The sequence below is a fragment of the Anas platyrhynchos genome, chromosome 8 (assembly GCF_047663525.1).
Source record: "Anas platyrhynchos isolate ZD024472 breed Pekin duck chromosome 8, IASCAAS_PekinDuck_T2T, whole genome shotgun sequence".
Taxonomy (NCBI): Eukaryota; Metazoa; Chordata; class Aves; order Anseriformes; family Anatidae; genus Anas; species Anas platyrhynchos.
In genome coordinates this window covers 17,134,908-17,160,816 of record NC_092594.1, presented here as the reverse complement: position 1 = coordinate 17,160,816, position 25,909 = coordinate 17,134,908, and the positions used below count along the sequence as shown (strand labels likewise).

The 25,909-nt window shown below is 40.4% G+C and overlaps 1 protein-coding gene across 14 annotated transcripts in view; it reads left to right on the top strand.

Annotated features, from left to right (window-relative positions):
• PRRC2C (proline rich coiled-coil 2C) overlaps nucleotides 1–25,909 on the top strand; it is a 71,190-nt gene that overhangs the window by 18,059 nt on the left and 27,222 nt on the right. For 8 of the 14 annotated variants that reach the window (XM_027463601.3, XM_072041606.1, XM_027463607.3 and 5 more), the window contains exons 4-23: nucleotides 983–1,160; nucleotides 4,089–4,195; nucleotides 6,878–7,015; nucleotides 7,890–8,125; nucleotides 8,490–8,569; nucleotides 9,533–9,666; nucleotides 9,750–9,837; nucleotides 10,123–10,261; nucleotides 11,211–11,282; nucleotides 12,053–12,692; nucleotides 13,491–13,660; nucleotides 14,285–14,531; nucleotides 15,445–15,658; nucleotides 16,371–18,737; nucleotides 19,723–19,931; nucleotides 20,563–20,717; nucleotides 21,190–21,535; nucleotides 21,989–22,074; nucleotides 23,028–23,216; nucleotides 25,112–25,363. In XM_027463601.3, coding sequence (XP_027319402.3) covers nucleotides 983–1,160; nucleotides 4,089–4,195; nucleotides 6,878–7,015; nucleotides 7,890–8,125; nucleotides 8,490–8,569; nucleotides 9,533–9,666; nucleotides 9,750–9,837; nucleotides 10,123–10,261; nucleotides 11,211–11,282; nucleotides 12,053–12,692; nucleotides 13,491–13,660; nucleotides 14,285–14,531; nucleotides 15,445–15,658; nucleotides 16,371–18,737; nucleotides 19,723–19,931; nucleotides 20,563–20,717; nucleotides 21,190–21,535; nucleotides 21,989–22,074; nucleotides 23,028–23,216; nucleotides 25,112–25,363 — 6,047 coding nt within the window. The remainder of the gene's footprint in view (nucleotides 1–982; nucleotides 1,161–4,088; nucleotides 4,196–6,877; nucleotides 7,016–7,889; nucleotides 8,126–8,489; nucleotides 8,570–9,532; nucleotides 9,667–9,749; nucleotides 9,838–10,122; nucleotides 10,262–11,210; nucleotides 11,283–12,052; nucleotides 12,693–13,490; nucleotides 13,661–14,284; nucleotides 14,532–15,444; nucleotides 15,659–16,370; nucleotides 18,738–19,722; nucleotides 19,932–20,562; nucleotides 20,718–21,189; nucleotides 21,536–21,988; nucleotides 22,075–23,027; nucleotides 23,217–25,111; nucleotides 25,364–25,909) is intronic. The other 6 variants (XM_072041604.1, XM_027463609.3, XM_027463604.3 and 3 more) reach the window with 3 other exon arrangements.

The window sequence follows — 25,909 nt, the reverse complement described above, 5'->3', positions numbered from 1 at the left end:
TCTATTAGCAAAGCAGAATATAAGTAAATAAGAACTGTTCTACAGCTGCAGTTTACATTTGTTATCAGCATATGACAAGCCATTTCCCAGCTGTGCTTTTTAGTGAATTTTTAGAAGATATTCTCAGAGGTAAAAGCACTGCTGTTTTGAGATCTTTAGTGAACGCATTTGTTCCCTGAGTGGTATAAGTAATGAACTTGGGCAGAACTGGAATTGTCTGATTACCCAAAAAAAAACAGGGGGCGGGGGGGAAATGTGTATTTTCATGTTCTTTTGTCTGTTTTGCTGACAAAAAGGAGGGGGACTGTTTGAAGAATTGGGATGGAGGTTCCAAATTCGTTGAAGTTTACTATAATTTTCAAAGGTTGCAACTGAGATGCCTGATATAACGTGTTTAGGATGTCATCTTATACTCGTTCATCTGAATTGAGTAGCTGGTAGGATGAATGTCCAACGTAGTGTGTTGGCTTCACACTTTTTTCGTAATAGTGGTCTGGAGTAAACACACTGAGGAATGTTTTTGCAAGAGCAGCATCTGCCAACTGAAACTGGCAGCAAAAAAAGTGGGATGGAACCATGTGGGGATTCCTGGACACAAGGCATGTTACACCCACCAAAGGACTGAGAATATCACTTGATGACATCTTAAAGGATATTAAGAAATCAACATAATATTTAAAATGGTTCCTCTAACTTTCTGTCCTGAGCATTGTATACAAACAGGGGCGGGGCCCTATATCCCTTTCTGTTTCTGGAATAGCTTAACCATAGTGACATGTTATTTAAAATACTCAAGTTCTCTCAGGCCAAGTATTGAAAATTCCCATTTTTAAAATGAAGTCATGAAGAATATGGATTTCTAATTCGTAGTCCTAAATTTTTTCACTTTCTTGCAAACCTTTAAGATTGATTCCTGCACCTTTGCAGGGATTCTACCTGCCACTCAGCATTGTTAAGTTGAGCTTTCTATTTTGACATGTAGTCGCCACACGCCATGGATTACAAAGCCTTGGAAAAGTTGCTATTTCGAGGAGGATGCCTCCGCCAGCTAACCTCCCCAGCCTCAAAGCAGAGAACAAAGGCAATGACCCTAATGTGAACATTGTGCCTAAGGATGGCACAGGATGGGCTTCAAAACAAGAACAGCACGAAGAAGAAAAGTAAGTGACCAACAAGATCAGGGTTGTTTTGCTGTAACATTTCTCAAGTTTTTTAAAACTAGTGATGGGTAGGGAGTGGGAAGGAACTGTTTAGACTTGACAGTCCTTAAGATAGCTACTAGAGAGGACAAAGCATCACTATAAATTTTTGTAAGGAGTAATATTACTATTAGGGAATAGTAACTGTGGGAAGGGGGACGCAACAAAAAGCACCAAAATTGGTTTAATTTCCTTAAAATCCTCTTTAAGCTCTAAGAGGAATCTGTGGGTACACAGCAGCTAAGTTAAATAATAGCTTGCAAGTTTGTGAGAATGCAAAGATGTACAGTTTAATCTGTTTTTCCTGATGTAGGGCAGCAAAAGCTTATATCCTTGGTTTGTATCTGTTGGTTAGAATCTCCTCTTTGTTTTCCTAGTGGTTCTTAATACTTGCACTTTAGTTTGTTTGGTTAGTATGCCATAAATTCCACAGCCTTCAAACAAAAATTTTGTATCTTAAATGTCATGCTATAGTTTCACACTGCCACAAGAAGTAATACAAACAAAACAGAAGTGGGGGTGATGTTGATTTTCACATGTATGCTATGTATAATTTAATTGCCTATGCTCAGTTCAGTTTCATCCACTAAGTTTGTTTCACAATTGCATGGGAAGTCTCTTGGCAACCTCAAAAGAAAATAGAGTAAAATGTTTCAATAATCTAATCAGAAAGTGCTTTAAAGCGAAATTTATTGCCATTTAAGCTTAAAAAAACAATATTGTTCTCACTGCAGAAGTGGAAGTGGTTTTTAAGTGTTTATTCTTCAACATACAAATTGTTCTGAAAACAGAAGATAGAGGCACTGAGTTCAAGTTGTAGGAAGAAATGTCTGCCATCTTCAATCTGGATATAGATCCAGTTTCATGCTGGAAATTGAACTCATGGAGCCGTGGTTGTGGTTAACTAAGCTCTGCAGCCAGTTTCTCAATCATGCAGCAGAGGCTTTGCTGTTTGTTGCAGTGATGTGGTGGCGGTAGTTTGTTGTGCTCTTGTGGAAGTAACAGATGATTGAAGGCTGGCTTCCCCTTCTTGCTGTCACTTCATTTCTTCCTATGTATTTTCCTACATTTAGATGTCATTTTTGACATCTCTCTGAAAGGCTGTTAGACTTCAGGAGATACTTTTTGTGTTTAGCTTTTATTTTAGGTTTACGAAACCACAAATTTACGATACTCTGCCCAGTGTTGTATGGTATTTTTTCCTACACATCAGAGGCTATTTACGTTTGGTCTAGTTAAATTGGTGTTGAGCTCAATGGCTTGTTTAATAAAAACGCACTTTATAATGTTTGTCCCAGTGGTTGTGTGTCTGTAAATAAATAGCTACCCCTTATCTGCAACTGGAAGGTGTTTGCCTTGGTTTTCGTTATGCTTTATTCTGATAAAAGCCTTAAAAACCACATACACGTAAAACTAATGGGTGGAAGGAACTTGATGCCTCACAGTGGTGTGTATGCCTAGGCCCCAAGTCACGTTTCCTAAATTCAAGCCATCTAGAGTTTGGTCAAGTCTTCAGACCATTTTTCTCCAATTTTCCATGTGTTTTTAAGTGTTGCCATTTCCGAGTGTTCTGATATTCACCCCAAGAATGCTGGATAAAGGAAATCTCTTTATCAGCTTGGTATTTAGCTTAAATCCTTTTTTCTATTGTTTCACTATTTTGGAGTTCTCATGAATTACTTGTTTCCTGTGATTACTAATTCTTTCCCTGCTGCTTTCCCAAGTTGTTGCTCTTCCTACGTGTATTGCCTCTGTCCCTTTTCCTGGGTAGTGCAGCCAGTTGTGCATTGACTTGATTAAATCAGCTGGCCCCAAGCTGAGTTCTTTCCCTCATTAAATCGTATGCCTATAGTACAGTGCTTAGATAGCTGAGCCTGTTTAGAACTGGAGTTACGTAACAGAGAGGAGCTCCAAGGAATAAAATCTGAGATTTAAAGCATTTACAATTGCTTTTCAAATATTATGCATAGCTGTCTGTTAGGAAGCTAACTGTATAACATTTATAGAGATAACTGCAGAATCTGAGGGTTGTTTTCCAGAAAAAGATGTTAATGGGTGTCAGTTTATTGTTATCCTTCATTCAAAGCAAATTCATTTTCATGGCCTGTGGTGCAAAGGGAGTAGGCTACTGGGCAAACTTGCACTAGTTGTCTCTTCACTGGTATGATACAGCAGGTCTAGACTATCAAACTTCCCGTGTCATTCTTACGTTACCAAAAAAAAATGAGTACTTGGGAGCTGGAGGTCCTGACTGGCAGAGACATGGATGCTTTGAAGTCTTAAGTTAATTGTATGTGCAGGTTTCAGACATTCTTGAAAGAGGTTATGCAGCATTACTGAATTTATAGATTAAAAAGTATTTTCCTCTAGAATACACTCACTTTTTGGATTGGAAAGAATGAGGAGTTGTTAAACGTCTGTTTTCATTGTCAAGATGGCAAAATTGAGACTGTCTTTGCTTTTAACAGATGTAAACTTTCTTGTTCCAATTCATGGTACCCATAATTTTTTCATAATGTCTCTAGCTTTCATTATCAGTTCTTTTTACTTAGTAATTTCTGACAAGCTCGTCTTCCTTCTGTATGTTCATGGCAGTCTTTTTTAAAGTTCTTTCTTCTCCCAGCTCCTGCGCCAAGAGAACATTATTCTGAATTATACCCTTCCATGGTTGTAGATTTTTTTGATCAAATTAGCTAATTTATTCCAATTTTAACTGTTACTGTCACAACTCCTTTTATATGAGAAAATGCTTTTTCTACAGCAAAGTAGTTAGTGGTTCTTCAGCTGCATAGTTACCTCCTTTCATTCACTTGTTTGCTGTAGTAATCCTGACAATCTTATTCTGTGCTCGTTCTCTTGTATTCATGAGTGCTTTTCCTCTAATTTCAGACAGCCAGAGGTGCCACAGACACAGCCAAAACCTGCTGCTCCTGCTCCTCCAGAAGCACCTCCTGTTACCAAATCATGGGCCAACACCAAGCCAGGTGGACAAGATGGTAAGTGATGTTAAAGGTTCTTGTCCAGCCTTGTGGGCTCTGAATGCTGCTGCGAGAGACCCAGACTCAGTCTTGAGCAAGCCAGCTGGGACTAAGAATGCTGTGGAAGCAACTTTCTTGGCTGAAAGTGAGCTAGTCCTGTCACTCAAGCGAGCTCCAGCCCAATTTAGCAGCAGGTCTGACTGCCTTTAAAGGACCTGTGTAGCTTTTTTTTTTTTTTTTTTTTTTTTTTTTGAATTGAGAGGGAAGTGGTGGTCCTGGCATAAAGTGCTGAAATGTGGCAGTGGTGGGGAGGGAAAATCTCAGTAGTTGCCAATCATACAATTTTGGCATGAGAACCGTAAACAGTTAGTAGTTGATATAGTCATAATTTTGGATTGTTTTCTGCAAAATGTGTGTAATCTCACTTCTGTTTAAATGTTTACCATGACAGTACTTTTGTTTTATAGATTCCTTACTTGTTTTGTTTTCAAAGTGAAAGTAGACTATCTTTTTTTTTTTTTTTTTCCTGGGGAAAAACATTAAAGCTGTTTTTGCTCTGTTTTATATAATAGTTCTCCATCATTTCATACAACATACAATTTCCACTAGTGTGGATCTCAGCTTGAGTGTTTTTGTGACAGGTATAACGTCAGAGTTAAATCTTCAGCAGGGTTTAAAAATTGCTCCTGGAGTGAGAGCTTACTTAAGATTCCTGTCTCTATTTTGGAAATTAACAACATGTTTTATCCCTTAAATCTGAAACTTGCAAGCTTCCTGTGACTGAAAAAAAAATACTTGAATTTTGTATTGATAGTTTTCTTAATGAAAGATTTCTCTTTCAGATAGAAATATTTGAGTAGTAAAATCTAGATTGAATGGAGGTAACTTCTAAGCCATTATTTGGAGTTTAGCATGTATCTAATGGCTTGACCATTATTTTTTTGCTGTGTTAGAAGCTACAATTCTAGATTCTTCACTTCTTGTTCTCCAGTGTAATGTTCAGTGTTTCCTTCATTCTCAGATACAGAAAAATACATAAAGCTCTTGCAAGAGTGTTATATAATAGAGGTTTCAAAAAAAAACACACAATGCTGGAATGCAGAAAACTTTGCAGCAGGCTTTCTGCATAAGCTGATAAGATCTTCTCTGATGTGACACAGCAAATAGTGATTCAGCTCAATGGCTCCAAAATGCATTTAGCTAATTATTTTATGGTTACCATGGTTGCTTCTGTGCCAAGCCCAGATGGTGTCCTCATTTCATTCAATTAATGCAGTAGGGGGGTTGCTGTTTCAAGAAGAAATACAGAATGAGAATTGGCATCAGCTGCTTGCTATCATCCTCAGTTTGCGACTTGGGATACACCTGTTGTGTTCATACTTTGCTGATCTGCAGTTGGCTGGTGGAACTTGTACTTCTTCCAGATGCCTCGTATGCATTCCAGCAGTCGTCCAGCCAACTGCCTCATGCTCTTGTGTAAGACTCAACTTGAGTCAGGCAGAACTAAGCCCTTCTCTGATGCTGTGGGTGACCACATAGAAAAAAGAAACTCTATGATCTAATGACCAGCATTTATTTTTTGGTCCACACATAGATTAGGAGTTGGGATTAATTGCTACCATCAAATCTTTGATAATTCTTATGCTTGTAATGCAGTTTTTAGGCACAGAGCTAAATATTGTAGCATTTGCTTGTCATACTATCACAAAGAAAATGAAAACAGTGAGGATCCCTGTCTTTTATCTTGTATTGCTATGAAGGATTTTTTCACGGATCACAGAGAACATAGTCTCTTCTAGCTGCTGGCTTAAAAAAAAAAAGAAAAAGCACATATAGTGGAGGTTGGATTTTTGGGGGCTGTAAGTGTTCAGATCCTTTTTTTGTCAGTTTGCCTTAGAGCCCACGTAGCCTAATACACAGCCTCTTACAGTAGCTACTAAAAGCAGGAATATGAGCAGGCTGTTATTCAGGCTGTTAGAATAGATATCTTCCCTCAGTAAGATTATCAGTCATTTGGTATTAGAAGGCTGTTGACCTAAGAGGTCAATATTCATTATGTATATGAGATGGGGAGATTGATTCAGAGTAGATGCAAATGAAACCTGCTATAGAAGACAATCTACTTATTTGGCCTCTCTACCATGTGCAAAAGAAGTCTTAAATTCCAATCTAGACTTAGGATGTTTTAGCTTTTAGAAATCAAAACATGACAGTGCTTTGATACTTCTCTTGCAATGTAAATTTGGCCTTTAAAAATCCTGAGAAACTTACTAGAATAGTGAATAATCTCAAGGACTTTTTGCAATACCGTGGTTGCCTGTCCTTGGGTGGACAGTGATTATAGAATAAAAGAAGGGAAATCCTTGAAAGGAAAAAAAAAAAAAAGATGTGCTAACATAGCTGAAGAACTTCAGGTATTCCCCCATACTATGTCTCATTCCATTGGGCAATTTAAGCTGTTGATTACTGCTCTCTGTTGCTTGCTTCTAGATTATTCTCATTCCAAATAAATGTGATAGCTGGCTTAGTAAATTTAACAACTTCGGTAGCGAACGTGAATGTTTTATGAGGATTGCTCTTGGCTCAGTAAATTAATGCGATTCTATGGTTCACATTTTAAAGATGATCAGGCTTATAGGATTGCTTTCTGAACTGTTGACTACGGAAAATTTGTGACTCTGTGAGTATCTTCTTTTGTAGGTCCAGCTCTTCCAGTAAATAGTTATTTCCAGCAAGAGTTTCCCAGTCTGCCGGCAGCTGGGGATCAGGAAAAGTCAGGCAAAGATAAAGATGCATCTGAAGAGACCCATGGATCTGGACCCAGCTTACGACCACAAAGTAAGTATATGGTACAAATTTTTGTGAAATTGCATGCAGTTGTCTGGAACTCATTTATTACAGGAGTACATGCTCCCTGTATAAAATAGTTCATGAATTTGTTATTTTAACAAACATACCTACAGTAAAGAAACAGCTGCAAACTGTCCTCCCACATGAAAATCGTGTGACTATATCCATCATACAGTTGGCTTGTTTAAGAAATTGTCAAAAAGATTTTTTTCTACTTTACTGTGTTCCCAGTGTGGAAAACAGGTGTTCAATCCTCTCCTGCAGTACACTCTATTTGCCAAGTCTGGTCAGTAGTCCACTTGTGCTTTGAGGAGCATTGGTTAGTTGCACCGTATTCACATTTTCTTACTTCTACCTGCCAGATATCACAGTGGACACAACGTGTATTTAGAGAACTCTCTAAATAACTAATTAAGTACAGCCCTCATCACTTCTATTCCTTCCTTATTCAATACAGGCCAGGCTCTGGTTACCTGTCTTTACTTAGAAATACAGTGCATAGATACGTCATTTCGAGCTGCTTAAGAGAATCATGATAGGCCTCTGCATAAGCAGCTTAATCTTTGCATTTTATTATTATCAATACCTTTCCTAAATCACCTTGTGTTTTGGAAGGTAGAGAAAAACAACTAGTGGTCTGTAGATTTAACTCTTACCCTTCAGGATCACAGCTGGAGGTAGGGCTGGAGAGGATTAGAAATCATTCCCTGTTTCTCAAGTGGCTATTGTTTGTGTCAATAGCAAGTACAAAAGTCTGTCCGTGCACATTGCTATGTCATAGAGCTGCGTAGGAAGAATGTATTTTTCCTCATTCCTGTCTGTGAATACGCAATATAAAATCTGTCCTTGTTTTCTCGTACTGATTCTGTCAATGCAGATGCTACTAACTGGAGAGAAGGCGGTAATAAGGGCAATTCTACAGCTGATCAAGAAGGTCTTGGGCAAGAAGATGGCAACGCTACACCAGCAGAACAAAACGATGGCCAGAAGGCAGCAGAGAAGAGGGATCCACGGTTACCACAAGTCCCACAGCCCAAGCTGAATGGCCAGCAGCAACCACCTATCTCATCTCAGTACAGGGCAATGATGCCCCCTTATGTAAGTGGTAACACAAAAAGTTTGATTATTGGCTAGTGTGATTCCTTTAAACCCCTCTCTCCTCCCTCCAAGGAAAGCTTAGTAGTTTAGCTAGAACAGTGGGAAAACAACCAGATCCCCCAAGGATCTGCCTGCATATTGTCACTCCTGCTGCACTAAGTTTCAACTTGTCAGGAGTTGATGAATACTTGAATTGCTCCACCTTGGTGGCTTGATGTCACATGCTTGTCGTTTGAGAAGTTTTAATTGACTGTTTTAATTGAAGAGCCTTACTTTACTTCCATTATGATTCCTTTGATGTTGTCAGTATGTTTAATGCAATGATGGTTTTTAACAAATGTCTCCCGTTTGAAACTTTTCTTAGATGTTCAATCAGTATCCTAGAATGGCGTATCCTCCTTCCATGCAAGGCCCCACAAGGTTTCCAAATTCTGAGCCCAGTAGGTAAGACACCTTACAAGTGTTCCTGTTTTGTAAGTATGAACTGTGTGTGTGATTCAAACTGGGGGGAAAAAATAATAACAAAAAAATACTTTGCCCTGTAAGTCTTGATTACAATTATATGCTGTCACTGATTAGTCTCAAGTTTGGCTTCTGTGGAGCTGTGTCATGGAGTGGCTTTTGTTTCACAGCTCAACTGCAAAACTTAAAGGAATTCTGCATGTTACAGAGCTTTTGAATCTGAAGAGCAGGAGGCAGTTAGGGACACAATTGTAACTTCAAGCAGCACTTCGACTGTCAAATGACTGTTGTTGCATTGTCACAAAGTAAATTCCTAGTTCTCAACTCTACTGTTCATCAGTGAAAGTAGAACTCTAGTCCTTTATGAAATCAATTTTACTCCTTTCTCTGTGTGTTTCCCTTGTTGAGGATGGCTGTGCACATGCACAAAATGGGATATGAAATAGGATAGGATACAAAATGGGATAGGAAATGGGATAATATAGGCGGTATGGTATGAACTTTTGACAAATAGTCTATGGTTGGAATGCAGGAAGAGAGCGGGAGAAGCTGGACAATGAGAGAACTTGAGTATAGGAGTATGAAGAGTACAGAAGCTTTGACAGTAGAAAAAGCATGAAAAATGCAAACAAATATCTTTGAAGGGGATAGTGGCATAAGAAGGGTGGCTTTCTACTGTCAACAAACAGCATGGGACATTTGGCTTTTCTACGAAGTGTGCAAGCAAGGCTATGTTATCTAATCTTTCTCTTCCATGGAGAACTGTGGTGGTGTAGCAGTAATGATTTGAACTACAGTAGTCTCATGTATGGATGATGCTTCACATTTAAACTGATGTGAGAGAACAGCGTAGTGTATACTTGAAACAATTGTCATACAAGTTGGCCTTCTATCTAGCTATTTGCTGGATAAATAATGACGGTCGCCTTTGTTTCTCTTTTTCAGAGGGCCAAGAGGAAGAGGACCACCTTCGTGGTGTTCAGAACCTATTGAGCGCCCGTCCATTCTTAGTGCTAGTGAGCTGAAAGAACTTGATAAATTCGATAACCTTGATGCTGAGGCTGATGAAGGCTGGGCAGGTAAGAAGGTCAGACTGGTGATTTCTGTTATTTGTATACCAAATCCTTCTGAATGATTAATGGAATATTTGCTTATGCATCAGGGGCTCAGAGTGAAGTGGATTACACCGAGCAGCTGAACTTCAGTGATGACGATGAGCAAGGAAGCAGTCAGAAAGAGAAGGAAAGTGGGTGAGTTGGTGTTGCCAGTTGGTGTGAATGCCACATAACTAGCTTAGCTCTTGGGAAAGTTGAATGAAATGTAAGAAGTACTCATTTCAATAACGCTTATTGCAGTAATTTAATATTGTATTAAACGGCATAACTGTCTGCAGATGGCAGTCACGTGGGCATGCAGTGGAAGTGATTTTTGCTGTGAGGATCTTTCACTCCTGCTAAGAGATGCAGGGGATAGAAGATAAATCACCAAAGAGCAATATGGAGTACACCTTTGATTTTTCTTACTTCTTTGCACAGTGATGAACAAACACCAACAAAAGATTCTCAGAGCCCAGATGGCCAGAAGGAAGCAGAAGAGCAGACAAATGCTAAGTCTGCCACCCAGGTTTCCACAACAGCGGCCAAAGGGCCTTATGGCAAAACTCAGCCTGATCAGGTTTGTGTCTTCTTCCCTTCAACTCTTCTGGCATCGGGTGTCTTTTCAAACTGCCAGGTCGATTAAGGTTGCGAACATGAATAAAAGCATTAGTTACTGCTTATCTTAGCTGCAATAACTGATGGAGTGCTGTTTAGCTTTTTCTGGTCCCAAAATAAAGTAGCATGTATTTATCTAGCGTGTTCTAATCCACAGATGTGAGGCAGTAAGAACTTTTACGTTGGTTGCTGTGGCTCAAGTGATGTGCCTTAGCTTGATTCTTTTGTCTGTCCATTACTGTAACAGAACGCAGCCATTCTGGTGTCCATCATGTTTTATAGTGGCACAGGGCAAATAGCACCCTCTTGGCCCACATTTCCTGATTTTTTTTTTTGTTTTTATATCATGACCTGGCTCTCTTTAATACAAACAGTATCATAACAGCTTGCTTCTTACTTCTCAGGTAGACAAATTTTCTACAAACGATATAGAATTCATCAGTTTGACCTTTTTGATTTTTGGGTTATCCTGTAATAAAAGAAGACTGGCAACCAACTCAGTTTATATCTACTTCAATCTGTTGGTTGTTTTTTTTGCCCTTAAGAAAAGATACTGTTGGCTTTGTCTGAAAATTTCAGGGAAACATTTTCTTCTGACAACAGTAAGAGCAAAGATGGATCTTGAATTAGTTTCCATTGCACTTTTTCTCTGTGTAAAGATCATGTAGTCTTCCATGGTTTGATGCTACATTGAACCTAAGGGAAAACAGTGCAGTGGACTAAACTCTGAAATTTGGATGTGTGAATTTTTAAAGTTGTACAACTGTATCAGTACGTGAAATGGAGATGTCCTTGCCATCTTTTTGCATACAGATTTATATAAAAGGTAGTAGAAAACAGTGCATCTAAAACTTGCTAGCCTTACTTCTGTTGTAAGTTTGTTTACCCTGCTCTTGTGTTTGATCCAATAGGATCGGGGTCCAGCACAGCCCTCTATACATGACAGAGGTGGTCCCGTTCATCCCAAATCTATTCTACCACCGGTAAGAAAGATTAGAGTTGTCCTTATTTTCTAGAGTTAAATTCTTTAATGTGATGTTGGAGGGAGTTAAACTAGGAAAAGTAAACATGCTTTGTATAGGGGTAAGCCTTTTCTGTAACAAGTAAAGTGACACAGAACCTGGGGCTGAGTAGGAGTGGGACCTCAACACAACCACATTGCAAACTGTGTAAAGCAGCCCCATCTTGAAAGTGGCGTATGCAATACATACAAACTTCCAGAGGTTTTGATTATCCAGCGTTTGTGTGGGGAATGGAGGGGACAGGGATGTGGGGAGGTTGTTCAAGGGCTGAATGTGGCCGAGTATTGGCTGCATGCCCAGGCAGACAGGGAGATGAAGTTCCAAGTGAAGTGTGGAGGTAGCAGCTTCTTTCCAATTTTCAACAGTCCTTTTTAAAATCACTGTTATCCTATGACAACCTTGAATTTCTTTGGTTCCTTTGGGGACTTTGAATTGTCCCCAACAGGCTGTAACCAAATCTAAAAGGTTTTTGTCATCTTCATAGTCACTTTGCCTTAGCAGTGATAAGGAGCAGTGATGTGAGCTCAGCTGAACCTTTTCTTCTCCTTTCTGAGCTCAGGTTGCATGGGTTGTAACTGGAGCAGGAGGGTGGGGTCTTGGTTTGTCTCTCAAACCTCACTTTTTAAAAGTGCAATCCAAATACATCTGTTGGCTGTAGTCAAAATGCCCATTTCACCTAGCTGTTCCACATAATATGTGATCTACCTAACTTAGTGATTTAAATATTGCAGCATCCTCCTCCTCCTGATCGCCAGATACCTGGAAGGCAGGGACCCTTTCCCCCTAAACCAGTACCAGATGAAGATGAAATATGGAAACAGAGGAGAAGACAACAATCAGAGATATCTGCTGCAGTTGAGCGAGCCCGTAAACGACGAGAAGAGGAAGAAAGAAGAATGGAAGAACAAAGAAAAGCAGCTTGTGCAGAAAAGCTGAAACGGTTAAATGAGAAATTTGGCTGTATGACAAAACCCTCCCGAGAAGACCCTTTAAAAGAGCGAGAGCGAGAAAGAGAGAGAGAGAGGGAAAGGGAAAGAGAAAGAGAAAGGGAGCGGGAGCGGGAAAGGGAGAGAGAGAGGGAAAGAGAACGGGAAAGGGAAAAGGAGAGGGAGAGGGAAAGGGAAAAGGAAAAAGAGAGGGAAAGGGAGAGGGAGAAGGAAAAAGAAAAAGAAGAAAAAGAAAAACTGGAGAAAGCAAAAGAGCAAGAAAGGGAGAATGAGAAAGAAAAGGAGGCAGAGACAGAAGAGAAAGAAAAGGAGGAGAAAGAAGAGGAGAAACCAGCAAATGAGGCTCCTGAGCCTGTAGAACCTGTGGCAACACCTGTAGTAGAAAAACAAGAAAGTGAAAGCAGGAATAACAAGGAAGAGAAAGGTATGCTTGCACACAAGTAGGAGTTGTCTTTCTTGAAGCTGAGCCACAGAGCATAGTGTAGTAATCTAAGAGTCTAATTTGAATACCTAATTAAGTGCATCTAGACCATTTATTTTCCTGGCACATTACAGCTGCTGACTGTGTCCTTTGAGCTAGACCTGTTTGGCCAGCTCATCAAAACGTTAAAGGAAAAATTGGTTCTGTGATTTAGGCTGGACATAGAAGAATGCAGGAAAAAAAAATAGGCTTGCTTTCTTCTTGATAAGAGGGCCAGCAATTCATGTTGCCAAGAAGCAATGTGAATTATTTCAGCTATTCTGTTCTTTAAGCAAGCCTAGAGAAGTAGATGCGAAGAGCATGTTTAAACTTGGTGCATTTTTTGTAGTGGAGCTTGAATGCAACAGGAAAACTGTTATTAAACAACATTTTTCTAAGCTTTAAATGGATAAAAGTGATTGTGAAACTGAACTTGGATGCATAAATAAGTTGATCCGCATTTAATATGGTAGCATTGATGCAGCACTTCTTAAATTGCACGGTATTGCAACATAAATGACAGCTGATTGCACAGTTCAAGTTTAAAAGGGATGCTGAGAGATGGATTAATGACAATATTTTGAGGTGCTGTTCTTAACATTTTTGCATGTCTGTTTTGAGAACTAAAACTGTGAGGTTAGAGAAAGGTTATTCACCTTATAGAGGTCCTTTATTTGATGCTCTGGTTAACATGAAATTATTGTAGTTTTCAGATGTACTCGTCTCACATCTGTTTGGTTTTGGTTTGGTTTGTTTTCCCAGAAGATCAGCCAGTCTTTACCCGACAAGACAGTGGTCGGAATGAGAAAGAGAATGCACAGGTGACTCATGAGAGTGAGCCAGATTCAGGATCTCAGCCACGTCCTGCTGTTTCCTCAGGCTATTCTAAACAGTTCCAGAAATCACTACCGCCAAGATTTCAGAGGCAGCAGGTAACTAACAAGTTCACTAAAATGATGTCTTTCTGCCTCATTCTAAATAAGGATGTGACTGTAGGGATTCTTTTTAAAAGTCTGAGGTGTTGGCTTCCAGCTTCTGTGATATCTATTGTATTGGCAGAATTTCCTTTGCAGTAAGCACTTCTCATCCCTTGCAAAGTGTATTAAGGGAGGACAAGACAAGAGAGGCTTTCAACACCGGCTGCTTTTTGCATTGATTGTTGGAAGTAGAGCTTTGCCCTGTAGATTCTTTTGGAATCTATCTGATTATCATTGTTTCTGCAGCTCTTCTTTAAAGGGCATGACACTCATGAATGTAATTTGCACTCAGTTCCTATGCTCTGAAGAGCACTTGTGATTCACAACATGCACAAAGTGTAGATTTTCCTATATCTCAGCCAAACACTAGTAAAACTGTAGTTATTCTAAATTGTCCAGCCTTTTTTTTCCCCTCCTTTTCTCCTTGTTCATCCTGATTCATATTTGAGATTAATTTTCAGGATGCTTAGTATCCCAGAGGGGACTACACTTGTTGTTTCTAAGGGTTATTAATTCTGCTCAAGTCTTAATCTTTAAAAATAATAATTTAATCTTGTAACACTGTTTTCTATCATTCAGGAGCAGATGAAGCAACAGCAGTGGCAGCAACAGCAGCAAGGTGTACTTCCACAGTCTGCTCCCTCCCAGCCCTCTAGTGGCCCTGTACCTCCTCCCCAGCATAGACCCCTTTACCAGCCGATGCAGCCACATCCTCAGCATTTAGCTTCAATGGGCTTTGATCCCCGGTGGCTAATGATGCAGTCTTACATGGACCCACGAATGATGTCAGGAAGGCCTGCAATGGATATGCCTCCAATTCATCCAGGTAAAATCTGGCAGCACGTTCGACTGTTGAACTTTCTCAGTTTTGAAATAGATGTCTTTCCTTAACCTGTGTCTAGTAATTGTAAATAGATAAGTTTTATAAAAAAGAAAACTACATTATTTGAGACTAAGTAGATTTTAGTGATACTGGGAGAATGATACAGTCATACATTAATGTATATCTTTGACTAGAAAGTAAAATCACAGCTTTCTCCTGTATCAAGGCATGTTAGTGGCTGTATTCAAAATGTCATCGTAAGCCTTACTTGGCTGCAAATGTTAAAGCTGGCATGAGTTGGGTCATTACACTATAAAAATGGTGTGTTTAACTATTTATCTCGTGTTAGCACTTGGTACCACTTTATTTAAAAAAATACATCTATTTTTTTATCTTGTGTACTAGCTAGCACCTTCAGAATACTTGCTATATTTCTGTTCTCAGATTCCTGGCACTAAAAGTCCTTTTTAACTTTTAGAATGGCTGTCTGACTTGCAATTAGAAAAGCTAAATTCTTTAAAATGTTAATAAAAAAAAAAAATAGACCTGTAGTCCTTAACAGGGTACCATAAAACACTTGTATGTACACTCATCATGCCTTTGCCATTCGGATCTTGCAGCAGAAAATTAATCCACAAGTTTACAGATGTACAGGCCTGGTTCTTTCCATTATAGTGGAAGCAGACAGCTTTCCATTTTGTTGTTACATAGGGTAAGGGTGGTGAATAACTTAATCATTCTGAAGTCATCTGGCAGTGAAAAACCATTTGGTTCCAACAACAGAAGGTACAGAAAAAAGATAGGAGAAGAGAGAATAGTGCTTCTCAGGACCCCCTGATACCCTCTGTGTTTTATGAGCTAGGTCTCTTTGCTAATGTTGAATTGGTTTCAGTTGTTGAAATTAAACCTGTTCCAGGAATTATGCCTCCCAAACCACTGATGAGAAGAGACCAGATAGAAGGATCAGCAGCTAGTTCGGATTCCTTTGAACACATAGCTCGCTCAGCAAGAGAGCATGCTGTTCCTTTGTCAGAGCCCCGCATGATGTGGGGGTCAGACCCGTACCCCCATGCAGAACCTCAGCAAGCTAGTTCTCCTCCCAAAGTGTTAGAAGAGACTGACAACTTGAGGTAAGCCTGAATTACCTACTCTTGTCACTTCTGAGCAATACACGATAATGCACTTAGCTATGTAATTTATATTGTAAAATACTTTTTCAACTGTAAATTCTGACCAAGTTACTGCTGCTTTTCACACAAAACTTTAAAAGGAGTTGTGACTGGAGGGACACAATGTACTTGGCGCTCTCGTATAAGACATTCCTGCCCTATAGTAGGGTGTAGAAGGGCATTTTATCCCTTGTTTAGGATCCATAATCTAATTTGATGAATAATGATTTGTCTGATACATCTTAGTTTCAAAAGTGATGTGTTAAGTACAAGTGGTATAAACTGAGATAGTCCCTTTGGACCTTTGCTGCATGCTGAGCAGTCAGGAAGGCTTCCTCTACATCTTCAAAATATCTCCCAAATATTTTTTTTTTTTTTTGCTGTACTGTGGTCTGCATGATACTTAGTGATTTTACCCTGCTAACTTGGGGGCTTGGTTTAAAGTACAGGTATAGTCATTGATACATTCCTAAAGCAAACTGTATATTCGACATGGAATTTTTAACCAGGGTAGAATAAAATGGGTCTCTATAAAAATAGCAGACACTGAAAATGACTGTCTTATGTTTCCTGAAGCTGACAAATCCTTCATGCAAACAGAAAATTATTTAGGCAAATATTTATCAATAAGAACTTTTCTCCCACCATAACATTTTTAATTGCCTTTTCTTAGGTCTGAGGCACACTTGGAGCAAGAACGAGTTGCTGTTCCCTCTGCAGCTTATCCTGTAGAACACAACCAGTTGGACTCTCATCCAAAGACAGACTTTTTCAGAGAATCGGGAGAGGTGGAGGTACAAAAGTTCCCAAGCAGGCCTTTGGAAGATGTACAGCCTCTCCAAACTGACACATCTAACACTGCAGCTAATTTTGAAGGAGTTGATGAGAATGTTTCACGCAGCTCTCCAGAAGAACTTGCCCCTGTGGGGGAGAGTCACTCTTCATTAAAGAGAAGCATTTCCCATGGTTCTAGTCATTCTCTAAAATCAGAAGAACAGAGGAATGAGACAGCAGCAAATATCCCTAAACTGATTAACAGGTCTGTTGAGTCAAAGGACATAATTGAGAGAATTGAGGTTAAGCCAAAAAAAGAAGTTTTGATCAGTAATAGAACAACAGAAGGACCAAAACCTGAAAAAACCTTCAAACCTAAGTCTGAAACAAGATGGGGTCCTAGGCCAGGTTATGGCAGGAGAGAAGAAGGCAGTGATAGACCAGTAAGAAGATCGGGTCCTATTAAGAAACCGGTGCTTAGAGATATGAAAGAAGAGCGCGAGCAGAGAGAAGAGCGTGAACAGAGGAAGGAGAAAGAAGGAGAGAAGATAGCTAATGAAAAACTGAGCAAATCTGAAAAAAGTGACAAAAAGGAAGCACCTCAAGTGCCAGTGCCTCAGGCTGAGCCAGAGACGTCTGCCTCTAGCGGTGCTCCTCTGGCTAAGAAGATAGCCCAGGATGCTGCCCCAATGCCTGCCAGCTCAGAGAGCAGTCAGCCTGAGACTGTGGTTAAAGTTCCAGTTCAGCCATCCACGCCTCCTGTCTCCCAGCAGCTCCCAGCTCCCCAGCCTGTTGCTGCTCCCCAGCTGCCCCCTGCCATCCCGCAGCAGCCGCCTGCTCAGCCCACAGCACAGCAGCAGCCACAGGTTCAGCAGCCAGCTACGGCGGTGAAGGAGGAGAAGCAGACAGAGAAGGCAGTTAGCAAGGAGATTGTGGAGAAGCCACGCTTAGAAACCAGGCCAGTAAAAAGAGAGCCTGGCTTACCACCTAGGACATACTGGAAGGAGGCTAGGGATAGAGACTGGTTCCCAGATCAGGGCTACAGAGGGAGAGGTCGTGGGGAGTATTATTCTAGAGGTCGCAGCTACAGAGGTTCTTACGGAGGACGTGGTCGGGGCAGCAGAGGCCATAACAGGGAGTACCCACACTACAGAGATACTAAGCCTAGATCAGACCATGTGCCTTCAGGGCCTGTTAGGCAGAGAGAAGAGAGTGAAACTCGCAGTGAGAGTTCTGACTTCGAAGTAATTCCAAAACGGCGGCGACAGCATGGTTCGGAGACTGACTCTGACAGCGAAGTTCACGAAAGTGCGAGTGACACTCTGCTTTCAGACAAAGACAGCCTAATCAAAGGCAAGCACCCAAAAAGAGAGGAGAGAACCGATGGCAAGAAACCTATGAAGCCACTGTCATTCAAACCTGAAAACAATATCAGAGTAGACAACAGATCTCTAGAAAAAAACTATATAAGAGATGATGAGAATAAACCCAAACCAGGGTTTCTTCCTAAGGGAGAGCCTTCTAGACGAGGCAGAGGGGGGATGTATAGACGTGGTGGTAGGGATCCTGGCGGGCGTCCTCCACGTCCATCCACAATAAGGAGACCAGCCTACAGAGACAATCAGTGGAACCCTAGACAAACAGAGATCATTAAAACAGAAGACGGAGAGCCTCCAAGGAGAAATGAACATTACGGTCCCATACCCGTTGATAAAAGACCTCCAAAGTTTGAGAGGAAGTTTGATCCAACCAGGGAGAGGCCACGAAGGCAAAGGCCTGCTCGGCCTCCGAGGCAAGATAAGCCACCACGCTTCAGGCGGCTAAAAGAGAGAGAGGCTGCATCCAAGATAAATGAGGCAGTAACCAGCTCATCAACAAGTGCTACGGTCAGTAACGCAGGTAATGAGCCCTCCAACGCTGCTCTGGAAGTTTCAGGAAGTAAGACACCAGACTTGTCCAACCAGAATTCCTCAGACCAGGCAAATGAAGAGTGGGAAACGGCCTCAGAAAGCAGCGACTTCAATGAGAGGCGTGAGAGGGATGAGAAGAAAACAGCAGATGTAGCGGCACAGGTGGCTGCAAAGGCAGGAGAAAACACCGGAGCTCCAAAAAGGGAAATAGCCAAGAGAAGTTTCTCTAGCCAGCGGCCTGGCATAGACCGTCAAAACCGACGTGGCAACAATGGGCCAGCGAAGCCGGGGAGGAACTTCTCAGGGCCTAGGAGTGAAAGGCGCAGTGGTCCTCCACCCCGAAGTGGAAAAAGAGGGTAAGTACCAGGTTCTACAGGGAAGCAGACATAAGTGGGGTTGTGTTGTCCTCTTGTGTTTCGCATATGCACCTGTGTCTGTGTACTTTCTGTATTTGTTCGTTTGCAGACACTTAGAAAATGGAGTTAAGAGCAGAGTATTCCTATGAATGCACAATGTTAAACAAGCTTAATAAAAAAATGTAGCCCTGTTTCTCAGGGTATGTTTCCCAAATTTTGGATGCAAGCTGGCATGTTAATGTGAGCACTTTTGCAGGTTAATACGTTGCAGCATTGCATTTGGCCTGCTGTATTTAAATCAATCACCTAACATAGAGAAGCATGTTGAGAAATGCTTGCCATTGAGAATAAACTTTTGTTTCTCCATATGGTAAATTTCATTGGAACTTGATAATTATCTAGTGTCACTGCTTGTCCGCTCTAATCTCTGGATTAAAAATGAGGGCTTTTTCTGTGGACTAGTCACTTAAATATGATGTGGAAGCAAAAGCTGGGTTTCCCAGGTGCCACAACAAAGCCAGAATGCTGGTTTCTGACTCTAGTTGCTTCAGAGAGCTTTTGTCAAGGGAGCCTGTAAAACAGCTGTATTTTTACCCTTTTTACATTTGCTCACATTGCATACTGTAAGCTTCTATTTTTTTTATTTTTACTTTTTCCACAGAAGGCTTTGCTAGAGTTCTGAACTGCGTATCTGAGTTGTTGGTGTCTCTACCTTGACTGAGGCAGAGTTCACCTTAAAATTAAATTAGGCACATTTTTCTCTGATTTTTTGGCAGCAGAACATTGGATATGTCACCAAAACAGCTTTTGCTGTTTAGCTTCTGCTCGTTCAGTTGCTGAAAGTAAATGTCTGGAGCCTACTAAGAAGTTGCACAGTAGACACTCACAACCCTATAATGTGATTTGCTTTAGTTCCGTTCTTCATTTGCGCTGTGGCTAGTCATTAATTTTCTTAACAGAACTTTTTTTTTTTTTTATAATACAGGCCATTTGAAGACCAGACAGCAACTGTGCCCGGTGTTGATCCCACCACCACCAACTCGTTGCATCAGGAAGAAGGAGGTGTTACTGTTGCAGGACAAAAGAGCACCAAGGATGCAAGTGGCAAAAAGAGAGAGGAACCTAAAGCTGGTCCAAAGAAGCCTAAGGAAAAAGTGGATGCCTTGTCTCAATTTGATCTTAATAATTATGCAAGTATGTATTGATAAGATACCATGCTAACAAGAATTTTTAATCCTGCTAGCTTCTCTGGATGTAGTGTTGGATGTTTAAAGCTTACAGAAGAGGAAAGATGGCTTTTTAAACACTAGAACAATTGCGTACTTTAGCATTGCCACCTTTGTCATATTTAAGTGATGTGCGTGCCTGTAAAAGGTGGCATACCTCATTTTTTTGTATAGATGAGAGTAATTTCGGTCTATCATCTAATCTTTACTCTGTCCTTTGGACAATTTTCCACCACAGTCTAATAATTTGCTTAACCTCATAAGCAGATAGTGTATATCACTGAAACACAACAAATATTCCAGACGGCTGTTCATTATTTTAAATTGCATTGTTTTAAGCAGTTTTAGTTCTTAGTTCCTGGAGAGTCTGGTACAGGAAGCTCCAGATTTTTAGTTTATAAATATCAGTTTCCTGTCTTCAAGTTCACCAGTCTAAAGTTCTTGCACTTCACAAGAAAAAACTTTATCGGGACCATCATCTCGATCTTCTTATGGAGAAATTGCTTCTACTCTGAAGTGGTTTTTGCTTGGTGTATTTTACTGTGTGCTGCATCTGAAGCTGTTAAGACAGCAGCCTCTATATCTTTCCTTTTCTATAGGTGTTGTGATCATTGATGACCACCCTGAAGTGACAGTAGTCGAAGACTCCCAGTCTAACTTGAATGATGATGGTTTCACCGAAGTGGTGTCGAAGAAACAACAGAAACGCTTGCAAGATGAAGAGCGCAGGAAGAAGGAAGAACAAACAGTGCAGGTACGAGACACATCTGTAATGCAAAAGACCTTCTTGTGATACTGAGAATGTTGTGAAGTGTGCAGAATCTTCATCCCAAGAAACTATGTATTTTCATCCCTTAAAGATAACTAGATAGTTGTATTAATACTTTATTTTAATTTTAAATGAAACTCATTTTCAGTGGGACGTTTTAGGATTTTATACTTCTTCTTTGGGCCTTGTTGGGTAGGTGGAACTGGTAAACTGGAAATGTCATTTCTTCATGCTTGTGTAAATCTTTATCATATTGCTGGTGTATCAGTTGATCCCAAGAGGAAAATGGATGAGAAGTAAATCACTGTTCCTCAGCTGAGAAATAAATCACTGTTCATGTGGTTAAATACCCATTAAAAAGTTCATTTGAGACAGGCTTAACCAGTTTTGCTTTTGCTGCTCTACAGCATACATACAGGCTATTAGCTGTAAGAGTAAAATTGGATTCCACTTCCAGGTTTGGACCAAAAAAGGATCAAGCGAAAAAGGTCGAGGTCAGAATTCCAAGCTGCCACCCAGATTTGCCAAAAAGCAGCAGCAACAGGCAGCAGCTGCAGCTGCGCAGCAGGCACAGGCTCAGGCACAAGCTCAGGCACAGTCTCCGTGTGCAACGCAGACTCCAGGTCAGCCACAGGCTTCTGTTCAGCCTCAAAACCAGGCTGCAGGAGGGACGGCGGCAAGCACGGAATACACAGTGTCAGGCAAAGTTCTGCAGAACACCCAGGCTCACAATGGTCTAGGAACTGAACTATGGGAAAACAAGGTGCCTGCTTCAGCAGTTCTAAATGACATCTCCAAAAAATGTAAGTATTGTCGTTACTGGACACTGTTTATCAGCTCTTTGTTGATGTCTTGCTTGTATCTGCTAAAGTATTTTGTACAGGGAGTAGAGGAGAGCTGTCCCAGGTGTAACACTGTAACTGAAGAATACCCCTGAAAAGAGATTTTTATGGAGTGATACTACTCAGTATTTTATGTTGTTGTCACGTTCTTGTCACCCTTCAAAAAATCTGTGTTACTGGACTTGAGCAAGCTTCAAAATGTGATGATCCCACTTAATAAAACTACCTAAGGAACATGTTGTTAACTCCTGAATAGGCTAAAAATTTCTAAACTAGAACCTGGGTAATCAATACATCTAAAATTTAATTCTCCTCAGTCAGTTGGTAACTTCAGTCAAATGCATTTGGCAACCTCAGGGTTTTGTCTTGTTTTGGTTTAGGTTTTTATTTTTTAACTCTTTTCTCATTTATCAGTGGGACCCATTAGTCCACCTCAGCCACCTTCAGTCAGCGCTTGGAACAAGCCTTTGACATCTTTTGGATCAGCTACATCTCCAGAGGTAAGGGTGAAAGGAAGAAAAATAACTCGTGCACGAAGCTTACCTAAATTATTTATCACTGGGATTGGGTACAGATTATCCATTTAGTCAGGCGGATATCCCCATACTGAAACTAGTGTTTGTAGAATTCCATGAAGTAGGGAGATGGTACAGGAAGAGCACAGGACACAATTGAGTGCTTTTATTGATTGCAAAACAGAAAAAACGTTCTTTGTTAATCAAACCTTGGCCTTTCACAGCTTCTGTTGATAGCTGCTATGCAGTGTGTATTTTCAAGTTAAAATACTGTCCAGTTTGCATGTGAACACTTGGTACAGTTCAGTAACAGAAACAGGGTGCCTCCAAGGAATCAAATGGTTTTATGTCCCTGCTTTAAGCAGAGATGCAATAAGCAGTAGATGGCTTCTAACCACAGTAGCTCTACTTATCCCCTGGAATTTTCATAACACTAATTTATAGTCCTGTGGTTTAGTTTGCTTGGGCTGTATTGGCCTCCTTGACTTCATTGTTTTAAAGTGTTAAGAATGTCTTTAGTCTCTTACAACACCATTGTGACTGCATAAGGAGATCTATAAATCTTTAGTCTCCTATTGTTTCTCTTGAACATTAATTTTGAAGTTTTAGGAGAGTATTGTGAAAATTAATCTGGACGTTTTATTATTGTACTTGTCTTTCTCCTCTTCTCTACCAGTTCTTCTTGATCTTGTTTAATTATTTTTTTTATTGCTTTTTCTTTTTTTCCTCCTTTTGAGCTCTTATAAACAGTAGGAAGTTGAGGAGGAGGGAATGTGCTTTCATACATTGTTTGTTCCTCTTGCAAATCTGTTGCAGTCACAAATAATGCTTTTGCTGTGGTGTTCAGCTGAATGTATTTGGTGCTCTTTTTTGAACCAGTGGCAATGTACTGATTTAAAAGTCTTTTGAAACATGTTAAATGCTTGCCTTTTAAATAGGGAACAAAGCCTGGGCAAGAAGGTGGAGTTGAGCTTGGCATAGAAACTATTCAGTTTGGAGCCCCAGCTTCCAGTGGCAGCGACAATGAAGTTGGCCCTGTACTTTCTGAGAAGTCAACTGACAAGCTACCAGAACCAAAAGAACAAAGACAGAAGCAGCCGCGGGCTGGACCCATCAAAGCACAAAAGGTAAAAAGTCATATCTTAGAAGTACAAACTTCTAAATAGCAAAGAAATTGATTCAAAAAGAGGTTACAAGTAATTGATTTAAAAATGGAATAAAATACTCATTCAGTTAGGACTAGACCTATAAAAGTTGCCTTCCACACTTGTATTTCCTAAAATAATCAAGTGGTTCTTGGAGAGAAAATGAGGAAGTGCATGTAAACAACATCCTAACCTAGCAAAGGTCATCCATTGACCATTTGGAGCAGGACAGGCTAGAGCAGGAACATGGTTATGGATTTGTGATAGCTTTGTTGGGAGAGTATGGATGCAATAGGGTGTTCTTGTTTTGTAGCTTGGGTTTCTTGGTTTACTCCTGTGCTTGCTTTGCTCAGGCTTTCAGAGCAGTCTTGGCGCAGGCTATTTCTGTCCTGGCTCTGCCTCCACTTTCAGTTTTTCCTGCCTGCCTTCTCCCCATGTACCACCACTCCCAGCCAATGGTGGGTGCATGGTGCTCGTCTTGGTAATCCAGCTACAAAACTAAGCAAATTAATACATCAAATTGCTGGGAAAAAAGCCTTTTGGGGAAAGGGAAGAATGTTAGAGCCACTGATTAGAAGTCTCTAAGGCACAGATGTCTAGATAATTAATTTTTTGTAACTAATCCAGGAAGAGTGAATAGGTAATCAGACTTAGTTCAATTAAAATATTTCTCACTCATCCTCCAGAGATTTAGGTATTCTAGTCAATCATCTTGTATTTCTATTGTTACGACTCACAAGGAGTAATACTTTCTCCTCCTGTCATTTAGATTACACTTAGTGATCTTTAAGATTATTGTTACTACTTTCCTCTTAGCAATTTAACTTCTTGAAGTGCGGCCTTAGTGTCTGGAGGAATTTCTTCAGTTAACTGTTATAGTAAAAAGTATTTGGAGTGAAGTATGTCTGATGATCCTGACTGCTGTATTGCAGAGCTTAGGCATTCACCTCTACAAGTGCTTTCTTTCTTCCCTCTGAAGGCATTTTCTAGTCTTTACTGGCCTCTTGAGGGTACCAAATACCTTAGGGCAAACTCCTGCCCTCTCCAAACCCCAAAAGCATATTTTAAAGGGTCTTCATCTATTCCTGAAACAGATGGCTTGTATTTATAGAGATAATACCAGCAGCTTCTGGTTTTCAGGTATCAAAGCCGAAGCAATAGGATTGTAGGGACTGCCTTTAAAGAATTTTTGTGCTGCTCTGTAGTGAGATGGGCTGAGTAGTCTCAGCCAGAAAGGATATACCTCTTTAAATAGAACATTGAAGCTCCCTGAGGTCCTTCATTCTGCTTTAATTCAGCTGCACAAAAAGGAACTACTGAATTACAGCAGCTACTTTAGCCATAGTGATTACACTATAAGGCAACGCTTGAACGTGGGTGGTTTCTTGGTTTGTTTTTTTTATGGGTATTTCTTTAGTGCTCAGTCACTAGGAAGAAATGTTGCCACATGCATACATTGAAACATCAGCAAATGAAGGCAGAGTCTTTTGTTCTAGTTTGCTGGAGCCCTGTAAAATTCTGAGACTCTGAAAAGTAAAGTTACCTATATTTATATGAAGTCTTGTGGCTTCCTTACTTTTTTGTGCTTGTAAGAAAAGTCAAAATCATTTTCTATCAATTTTATAGATGTTATGTTAGTTGAACTCTGCCACTTCGTATAATAGGTCTTGCTTGAAAACAGTGTTGGAAATTTGCAATGTTCAGAGGGGATGCATTTTACATACGTAGTGCTAACTTATTCTCAGTTGGTTTATATATTAGAAAATACCTGTTGAGAAAGTCTTGTTAGATTTAAACAAAAATTATTTTAAGCATGTGGGAATATTCTTGTGGGGATGTAAAGGGAAGACATAACTGACAAGTTAACGCTAACTTAGCTTCCAGACTTGAGTCCGGTAGAAAACAAAGAGTATAAGCCTGGTCCTATTGGGAAAGAGCGTTCTTTAAAGAACAGGAAAGTGAAGGATGCCCAACAGGGAGAGCCTGAGGGACAGGAGAAGCCATCTCCCACCTCTGTCAGAAGTCCAGAACCTGTCACTGCAAAGGAAACCAAAGCAACGAGTGAACTGAGCACGGAAATAGGAACAATGATATCTGTGTCTGCTCCAGAGTTCGGAACAAACACAAAGGTAAGAAAAACATTGAGAAATTACGGAGTGCTGTATGTGAAATAAGATTTCCATGATGCAATTGATATTTGGTTGCCTGCTGGTGGTAGTTATCTGGACAGCAGAGCCCACTGTATAGCAGATTTGAAACAAATAGGTACTGCTTGAATTTTAGCAGTTCCTTGGAAGTAGTATGGGGATGTGCCGTCTGTCATGCTCCTGTACACAGATTGGCTTGGAAAGTTTTAAAGACTTCTGCTGTCTTCCGAACATGAAAACTGTCCTGATGCTAATCTTGCTGTGGAGAGTGACACTGGAGCCTGGTATAGGCAGATTCTGGGAACTCACATCTTGAGCATGTTTGTGGTATATGCAAGATGAGAGCTCGAGTTTCAACAGAGAACTGCAGTAATGTGCCCAGTGGTTGGCTGAGTGCATGGATGACCTGAGGCTGTGAGTTAAGGATTGTTCTGTGGGGGGAAAAAAATAAATATTTGAACTAGGAATATGCTAAAGCATTTGATGAGGCTTGTTCAGTTTATGCAAAGGCTCTGTATGTCAGTTCCT